The following is a 10585-nucleotide window of genomic DNA, read 5'->3' on the forward strand; positions in this document are numbered from 1 at the left end:
GTGTGTGTGTGTGTGTGTGTGTGTGTGTGTGTGTGTGTGTGTGAACACAATGGCCCCAGCTTTCCTGTCATCCGTGATAGATGACTCAAGGGTCTCAGGCAGACATTAGCATCACAATAGACTAAACCAACAATATGAAGGCATACTCCCAGGTTTTAGGAATAGCAGGCAGGGGCAGGAAGCCTTTTACTGGCAATAGCAATGGGAAACCACTGTTTGCCAAGTAGAGGAGAACCTGCGGCTTGAAAGAAAATTTTTGGAGTGAAAACTCTATGCTATCAGTTTAGCATCACATTAGCCCTGGATGAGAGGCCAAAGGCTATGCTGCCGACTAGTTCCTGTCTGAGGAATACTTTCACAGGAATGCATCAAATATAACTGTTGTGGTGAGAACACAACATGTCAGTTATGTAGGCTTAAATACTTTCAACAGCTGGCCAGAGCCTGCAGGTGTTTCCTAAAATATGAATATGAGTTTTTCACCTTTCTCTCCGTTTGGTAATACTGCAGGTCAGAGTAGCCGTGCACTCAGACCCCTTTAGCAGTGAACTCTCTTGTGGAAGTCAGACGATAATGTCAACTGATCATATCATCTGACTCCAGTCCACCAGCTGCTTGTTACGGGAGCTTTAACGTCTCGTATTGTTGAACCCTCGCACAGGAAACGTGGGTCCATAAGAAAGACTTCAAGGCCAGACATTGCATGTGTGACGCCACGGTGATCACAAACACTAAGCCCATTCTCTGAGAAATCCCTCCTCCACACACACACACACACACACACACACACACACACACACACACACACACACACACACACACACACACACACACACACACACACACACACACACACAGCGGGCTAAAACTGAAAATTTGAAGCCCATGTTTCTACACATTATGAAATGTTTCATTGTTGTAATATACATATATATATATATATATATATATATATATATATATATATATATATATATATATATATATATTGGCTTTTAACTTTATTCCACACATTTTCGATTAATTATAAATTATTTTTAACATTCTCTAATTTACATGTAGCAGTGTTTTTAATGTCTCATACAATTCTCACAGGCTCTTTCAGTTTTAGCCTCACATGTGTGTTCCACCCATATCCACAGGAAACAAGTCTATTCAGTCCTCATTTAGACAAGAAAAGCAGGGACATAAAAACAAGAAAGCCTACAATTAAGAGCAGTTTATTTCCATGCCTGAGAACTGAAGACCAATAGAGACAAGATGGCGAGTGGGGTTTTCTGTTTTGTGTGTATCTATGTTTTTACCTTTGACAATACCATTTGACAATGGCACATATGACCATTCTTTGTCATATGTGCTTTTATTTGCACAGAAGGGTCTTTTGGTCTCGTAAAACATATTTCTGGTGAACAAAGAGCTGATGCCATCAGCTTATATTTGTATTAAAATATAAAACAGTACTACAGAGCACAAATCTGCAAATTCATTCACCAAGTCATTTTGTTTCACTGATCAAGTTTTCACCCACAATTATTTTTAAATGTTAAACACCTTTTCAATAAACTAGCAAAAGAAAAAGCAAATGAATGCATCATTTTCATCAATTACTCTTATGTTAATATTAGAAGTTAGGTGAATTAAGATAAACAGTTGGCTGTGCCATTAAACCAGTGCAGAAGAAGATGGTGCAACAAGATGACATAATTAAAAGGAGTACCAGTCAAACCTAAAATGAAAAAAATTATGGAAATATTAATGTTTGTTTCATTCATTAACATGAGGGACGTTATAGTCTAAGACTTAAAGTTTATAAGTATCACTCAAGGTTCAGCAACGACACATTTAAGTTCTCTACATAATGCAGTGTGCTACTGTAATTAACAGCTCTTTAAAAATCCATTTTTTCTCTGGACACCAAAAGAAATCAATACTTAACTTCAAATGACCTTATTGAGCTGGATAAAAGGCTTTATTGCAGGGGCTGGGTCAGGAGCGGTTGAGCTAATGTGTTAGTTGAACAGTGGGGGATTAAAGGTGAGGTGTTCTCTCAAAATCGTACAAGACATCACAAAGCAGCAGGTCACTAACCTGAGCCTTCCTGGAGACACTGAGAGGATTACAGCAGCCAACCTCTGCTGAACTGAGCATGTATTCATACGGGTCTGAGGAGGAAACGACAGCCTCTTTATCACTCAGCAGGTCCAGCCCTTTCTATTTCCTCTCTCCCAGCTCTACGCCTCTTAACTGAGGCCAGAGCTGAAACCCACTAGTTTCAACTCTTTGCAATATACTCACAGGGGACCAATTTGCACAGGCAGCCGTTGTCTGAATCACTCTATCAATTAGGAGCCGCTGTGTTTATCATCACATACATTATTGTAGAGGCTGGTCTGGCCATTGTGTTGAGGTGTGCCTCTCAGGAGAGGGAAAGGGATGAAATAAACGACCAAGGAGTGAAGCCACAGTTGGACAGGCTGCTGGACTAATCTGAAAGGACGGCTGTAATTATGAGTCTCCCGAGGAACTGGCTGTGTGGCGAGTCCCAATGTGTGAATATGGCTCTAACAGCCAGGAAGGTGCACTGCCCCCCTTCTCCACAAGTAAGACACTGAGTCAAATCAATATTTTCAATCTCTCAAGATCAATTCAGCATCGGAGCACAAAGGAAGACATGTTGGCTGTGACCAATATGGGTAAATGAAAAGTCAAACTTTGTGATTATGATGGACTCCTCTGTCTCACGTTCTTTTGTAATCATGAGCAGAAGCTGAGGGAATCTGGACTGAAAGTTGTAATTGAATTCAAGTTTGGAGAGAAGTAAAGGCCCCAAATAGGTAATGGCAGTACCCCCGATAGTCACAACGTAATAAACATTCACTTACTACTACATTACAAGGATAATAGTATGATTGGTAATATATTATATTGGGGTCAGACCATAACACAGCATTGAGTATGAACATTTTATGGCTAAGGTTACAGTCTTCCTTTGTTCCCAGGGATGCTGTTCAGTGTTGAGAGACCTTTCTCTGTTCCACAAATAGCAGAGAAAGAGATGACTGTCTCTGTTAGCGGTGGAGTGTAGTCCCTGTGCTCTGGATGAGAGAATAACACTGGCATTCAGATTCCATTCATATGTTGATTACACAAAATGGTTCCATCAGTATGAGATGGTCTCATCAGAATGAAAGTGTTTCATCAATGGAATATGATGTAATCAGCACATAACAGATGATTTCTTGAAGAGAGCACGAAAGTGACACTGCATCTTTAAGAAGCCCGGAGTCTCACTGTGTTTTAGTCAAACAAAAGCAGCCAATTGGGAATGTGCAACCTGAAACCAGAAGCCAGACTCAGAGGGCCTCACACAGACCTCAGAGCAGGGACACACCCAGTGTTCTCCTGATTCAGGCAGGCAGAGAGCCACGGCCTGCTCTCCAACCATTCAGTGCAAACACTTCCACAGAAAAACACAAACTCACTGATCACTTTGTCTAATATATAATTATAATAGCACACTGGGACTACATTTCCATTATATTAAAAAATGTATTCAACCATATTAATTTAGGCAAAACATTTGCATTCAGCAACATTTTAAGGATGATCTATGTCAACTGTTCACCTATAAACTTACCAGTTAACATAATGTTGCAGTGCAAGTTTAGCTCATAGTCATATGATATATACAGGTACACTATGCAAAGCAAAATACCGAATCTCTGCCATCTTCTCACAGTCTGGTCAGAATCAGCACTGCCTACACCTTGAACCCCTCCACCAATGTTCACAGTGAGCAGCCAAGGCTGTGGGGATGATCTATCACAAGCCACAACATGTTAAGCTTGGTCACCACAACACAAACATGAGCTAGGGATGAAATCTGTTCCCCTGTACTAACTGCCATCAAATAGTATGCACTTCAAAATCAATCCTGCTTCTGAGCAACAGGAGAGCTTTTCAATGTAGATCCATTTTGAGTCTCATTAATTGCAAATTCTCAGAGCCACAGAAATATACAGTGGTCATAAGCTAAAGATATGTAGCAATCAAACAGAACAAGCACGGTGAAATCAGCTAGAACTCAACTCATACATTTCCCGGATTCTTACGTCAGCTGTTGTCCAAACATCCTGAGTATCGTCCACTGGGCATTTTAGTTCCATTTGCATTTGCAGTACAAAACAACAGGTGTGGAAGGACTGAGAGCAAATGGTTTGCTTCAAGAGAAAAGGGCAGTAACAAACATACAATATTTGAATTACATAGGTCAGCTGTGGAGATACCCTGATCACAATTTTTCCACCGATGACAATAGACGACCATTAATGAGCCATTTTGGCCAATACATGGCCAATAACGATCATATTTTTGTCGTTTTGTTTTGATATAGCACTGATATACAAGAATCCAGACTAATTTTTTCACCATTGTCCTAGAACCAACCCCAAATGTTTTTGTTGAGAAACCAGGTGTGCATCTCCTCAAGATGGTGGGAGGCAGGATTACAAACACATTACTACATTACACTACATTTCATTTAGCTGACGCTTTTATCCAAAGGGACTTACATTTTCTCTATAAACCGTAGACACAGCAACGGGGAGCAATTCGGGGTTAAGTATCTTGCTCAAGGACACCTCGACATGGACTAGCGGAGCCTGGGCTCGAACCACCGATCGATTGAAAGTCAGGCATGCTAACCACTGAGCCACAGTCGCTGTACTACACTACATTACCTTACCAGCTCAATCACAGTGTGGTATGGAAACTGCACTGCCCAGGACAGGAAGGCACTCTAGCGTGTGATAACAACTGCACAGTTCATCTTAGGAGCAGCCTTCCCCTCTCTTCAAGACATTTACTCCATCAGAGTAACCAGGAGAGCACGCCACATCATCAGGGACACAACACACCCCCAGCACAGACTCTTCTCGCGCCTGCCATCAGGCAGACGCTACAGGAGTCTGAAGTCCAAAACCACGAGACTGGCGAACAGTTTCTACTTCTGAACATTGGACATTGTAGCAATGCATAGTGAACTTTATACACAGAGCAATACTATTAGCATATGTTTGTGCAATACTGTTATATCTTTTATATTGTGTGCCTTATTTTATTTATATTTTACCTTAAGTTTATTCTAATTCTGTGTGTTAGGAGATTCCAGCAAAGTAAGCTTTTCATTGTATATTCATTGTCTGTTATCTGTGCATATGACAGTAAAAACATCTTTAATCTTGAATCATTACTACACTACATTACATTACTACACTACTACATTACTACACTAGTACATTACACTACACTACTACAGTACATTACACTACACTGCACTACATTACTACACCACTACACTACATTACATTACTACACTACTACATTACTACACTAGTACATTACACTACACTACTACAGTACATTACACTACACTACTACAGTACATTACTACACTAGTACATTACTACACTACTACACTAGTACATTACACTATACTACACTGCACTACATTACTACACCACTACACTACATTACTACATTACTACACTACATACACTTACTACACTACATTACTACACTACACTACTACACTACGTTTGATGCTCTCTAGTGAACCTGTTTTCAAATGTTGTGGACCAGTCATATGAGACCTCTGTCACAGTTCATCTCTCAAGGTCTGCGACAGTAGTTTCCATACACATTACTGCTGATTGGCAGAATTCCGTAAAAATCAGACCAAACAAAATTTTATTTCTGGTAGCACCTTGGGAGCCAAGTGGTTACAACGCTCACAGTATACTGTATTCTCTCTTTCTCTCTCTCGCTTCTCATTAACAACATATTAAAATCAATTACATCAACAAAAATATCCATATTATCCATAATAGAAACACCTGTTGAATAGCGAAGGAGTGTTTCACCCTGTTCGGCAGAAGAGTCACGAAACCAGGGTCGATTCGTGCTTGTTGATCCATTTGCATGTTCTATCCCCGCCACTGTGTCAGGTTGAAAGACATCTCCATAGCGACCCACGATGAATATATAACCAGTTTGTCACAACCCAACCCTAAAATCCTAATTCAAAACAACTTCTTTCCTCCCTCATCATACCTGCATCAATACTATTTACACTTTCAGCAGTTACTCCTTTTGAGGAAGGACATAAAATAATTGGACTTTTTTCACTAGCATGTGTGTGAAAACACGGTAGTCTTACACTGACAATGGCAGGGGAACAAATGAGGAATTATTCTGGAGGTGTGTGATGCCTCTCCTGCAATGAAGTTCCTCACACTCCATTCTGCGTGAATGTAGGTGACTCGGAGAGCCTGAGCTGATCCCAGAATTCCTCATTATCCGCCCAGCAGGGAGGATCAGGTCCGCTCGCTCTGTCTCGGAGCATGCTCGGCCCGGTGAGATGAGCCCCGGAGGAGCACCGTGCTGGGCCATCGGGGCCAAGCCAGGTCTGCTCATTATATCTAACTCATCCTTGGCATCTCTGCAAACCAAGTGCCACTTAGTTCCCACAGGAGGGGTCTGGGCTGGATCACTGACGAGATGGCAGAGCAAACAGCAGAGTGGTAATAGGAAAAGCTTTACATCAAAAGACACGTGCAGACAGATGCATAGTGTTCAGCAGTCTACCTAGGAGGTGGGTATTGCAACATGGAGGGATATCTCACGTATTTGGTGGCGGTCTTCCTTATTGTAAAGCTAAATGTGTATTTAATGGTATTATTGCTGCTACTGTTAATCAGAACCAGATTTATACGTGGTATAATAACACAAGCATATAAAAGTACCCTCAAATTCCCATGAAAACAAACATATCTGGACCAGAAGTGTTTAAAACCTCAACTGGTGGCGTCAAATACAATTGGTGGACTTGCTTCTTAAGCAAGCTTTGTCAGGAGGTGGGGGAAAAAAATCTGTACTCCTCTTTTTTCCCCAACAGTAACTGAGAAAAATGTACCAGTGTCATTTAGCTTGCAGGCCAAGAGCAAATATATAACTCAATGAATAAACATACAATTTGAGTGAAGCGTGTTGTTTCATTTATCGACTCTATTTCTGGGATAAATGAATGCAGCCTAGCACAGCAGGTGAATTATGCAAGTGCAGAGTCTTAGGCCTTTGGCTTGGGGCCAGGGCCCTCTATTTCCCTTTACTTTTTAAAAGATATTCTCCTAAGTAAACTCTGGGGCCAGGGCAAGTGTCGGCTGATGCAGTCTATGCAGATGTGGTGTCTTCCATTGCAGTCACAATTAGCCTCCGAAAAATTGGCACAGCGCCAGCCAACGGTGGTCTCAGCACATCTGAAACACTTCAGGTAAACATCACAATAAGCTAAGAAGCAGAAATTAGAAATTGTTTTGTACCGCAACACAGTTGCTATAGAGACTGTTGCTAATTAACTGCACTCTACCCCAGGATAACAAAGGGCTTAAGGGCACTCAGGGCAGATCCTCTTGTGAGGAGCTATGTGTATGGAACACTATGCCATCCCCAGGGTCTCCCAAACACAAAATACCAGTCTCCTTGCAGCCAACTTTCATCTCAGATGCCATGAGAGGTTTTGTGTGGCGTCGGTCTGCGGCTGTTTTAGACCCTATGGACCTGGATTACAGCCCCATATCAGCCTCACCATGATTAGCTGAACCCTTCTTTTCTTAAAAGACAAATCACTGGATGTTTGTGACAAATAAATCCCTTTATTGGTTACTCGTCATCTCTGATGACAATCAGAAGAAGTGCACTGTTAGTGAGGAGCACTGCATGAATGTAAACCGGAAAAATTCTACAAAGAACACACATTCATGTGGCATTTTTATCCTATTTCATAAATGCCTTAAACAGCAAGATTCATTTAAAAAATAATGAATACAGATTTTTACTTTTACAATATGTCCACACGTTTGATCAATCACATGCTGCAATGACAGTGGAAAAGACCATCACTGTTACAGGGAGTGTATTTTAGGGTTTAATGCCCGCTTATTTTGAGATTAAGATGATTACGGAAATTGAAAAGCAAGTCAAAAGCACCATTGGGCATTTTGGAAGAATTGCTCACAAAAACAAACTGTAAATATGTCGAAGGAATAAGATGAATTGAGTCACATTCCAAGCGTTCCTCAAAAGATTCCCAACACTGAGTTAATTTTTAACACAGAAATATTCCATACAGCTTCAAAAACAGCTTCTAAAACTTCAGCGTGAATGTAGCAATCAGCCCCCAGCATGGATTGTCCTGATGCTTCTAAATGTCACCATTATAGTAAGCTAACTCAATCTAAAACATATTGTATGGTCCTGTTCTAATATTATATTGAGCTCAAATAATAAACAGTCTGAAAGTGACTGTTATTTATTTCATTTTTTTTTTAAGAAAAAGACTTATGATGCCTTATGCCTTCCTAGCTTTGGTGGATTGCCACAGTTCAGGCATGATGCGATGGACACTGGGATGCAGCAACAGTTGCAGGGCTGAACAACAAGCGCCTGTCCCCAGAAAAAAAGCCCCCATGCATCAGACTGATATCAATCCGTCTCCTGCAACAGGCACAACAAACTCTCATATGCTAAAAATGAGGACTTATATAATAATTCTGCCTTTAATCATCATCATTGTGCAACATAAAACCATGCATTAGGTTTCCCTCACTGTTTGTCTCACAAGTCGGACTCAGTAATTAAAGGAATGACTGCCCTGTGATTCTGCTACTGGTGAGACAATATGTAACCAGATACTGCGCACATCTGGCAGGACCAAACTCTATTCAACTCTACATGTGTCTCTTAAGCAGATTTTAGGCAGATACAGCACCACAAAAAAATAAACATTTCTTTCGAGTTTTGCATCAACAACAATCTTTGTCCAGAGAAAGGAAACTTGAATGTTTCAGTTTGTGAATTGTATCTTTTGTCTATAAGTGATTTCATGAAGGTACATTTCAGCAGGTTGTTTTCTCCCACAGTTTATGTTTAATCATGACTAGTGACAATATTTCTTCTAGGGTTATATGTCTAATTTGATTATAGAATTTTAAAGTGAAGCACCCACAACCTACATGTAAGGTCTAGCATTTTGGCATTTGATGGAGAAAATATAAATCAACGTCAAGTATGAGTCACGCCAAGTTTCAACTTGCTCCATAACTTTTTCCTAAAACATATATTTAGGAGAATATACAACATGTCCCAGTCCAACAGAAAGCAGATAATATTAAGGATGTACATTGACTAACAGCAAGGATTGCTCATTTATAACTAAGAAAAAACAAACGGTCATGCTTTAATCCACAGCAGAGGGACAGCTTCTCTGGCAGCCTCACTGTGTGTGGGGACGAGGGAATTGGAGGAAGAAACAGTGGGGAGGGTCCTGTTGTCTGAGCCCACATCTTTGTAGTGGCAGCTGAGGGGTTTCACTGCAACTCCTAGAATTTACATTTCGTTTGGCCGGAGTGGGTCACATGACAGCTGCAAGCGAATGCTCTGAGGGGCTTTATGCTTTCACTTGACACTGACTGACTGGCTGTGAGACGGTCCAACACCACAGAGAGAAAATATTCCCTCTTTCCATGACATCACCCAGCCAGGAATGGGGGAAATGGCGGGAGGAGAGGGGGCACAGCTGGTGGAAGCCACAGCACCATCTGCTACTGACTAATAGTTCATGCTGCTTTACTTATAAACTTGCACTTCTGTGAACCAGAATAGTGGCTGTATGGTCACCATCACAGACAACTCTGACAGTCTTATAATATTACATTACTGGACACAGCCATGTTTTTTTTTATCAAAAGGAATAGTTGTAGTGGAAAATATGCATAATTACTTTTTTTGCTGTAATTTAAATGAGAAAATTGATACCACTAAATATCTCTAAATATGAAACTACAGCCATCAAAAACAAACAAAAAAAGTCCAGTCTTAATGCAAAGCTAACCAGCTGCAGGCTGTGACATGAGTGGTATTGATATTCTCATCTAGCTCTCCTCAAATAAATGTATTCCCCAAAATGTAAAATGATTTCTTTGAGCTCACTACAGTGTACACCTAGGAGAATATCGTGCAACTACACAGATAACACTTAAAACTCACACATACACTCATCTGTACTCACCATACATCTTTCCCTCATCAGAGAGGATGATCTTCCTGCGTCCACAAGGAGGATAGATGGCCAGGGCCTCCTGGAAGCTCTGTTCAATATCAGGGCTCCACACCCCCTCAGCATCATGGTCCATGGGCTTGTCTGCCGAGTCGCTCATCCTCTCCATGTCCTCGGCAGGGCTCTCGCTGCCGCTCCAGCTGCTGGGATCAATCGTGGCGGTTGGGCTCTCCAAGCTGAAGCCTGGAGCAGACTAGGGAGAGACCTGGAATTCCCAAATAAACAAACACAACCAAGCGGTCACTCTCTGCAACAGAACAGTGGACATCTGCTTCCCAAAAAAAAAACCACAGTACACACTGTTAGAGAGCACAATATGGAGCAGAAGCAAGCCAAACAAGCTTTGAAATCGCCAAGAATGTTGTTGATTTGATTTACAATGGATGTTGTGGGTTTAAACAATTGAATATT

At 41.1% G+C, this 10585-nt stretch overlaps 1 protein-coding gene across 1 annotated transcript in view; it reads right to left on the reverse strand.

The window, feature by feature from the left end:
- The window catches only part of tead1b (TEA domain family member 1b), a gene marked incomplete at its 3' end in the record, with an annotated part of 29954 nt that extends 19656 nt beyond the window's left edge, over positions 1 to 10298 (reverse strand). Inside the window, exon 1 of the mRNA XM_079216996.1 lies at positions 10127 to 10298. Within this exon, the coding sequence (XP_079073122.1) occupies positions 10127 to 10283 (157 nt within the window). The 5' untranslated portion in view covers positions 10284 to 10298. The remainder of the gene's footprint in view (positions 1 to 10126) is intronic.
- Between the last annotated feature and the right edge of the window lie 287 nt (positions 10299 to 10585).

This window comes from Taurulus bubalis, assembly GCF_910589615.1.
Source record: "Taurulus bubalis genome assembly, chromosome: 4".
Classification (NCBI taxonomy): Eukaryota; Metazoa; Chordata; class Actinopteri; order Perciformes; family Cottidae; genus Taurulus; species Taurulus bubalis.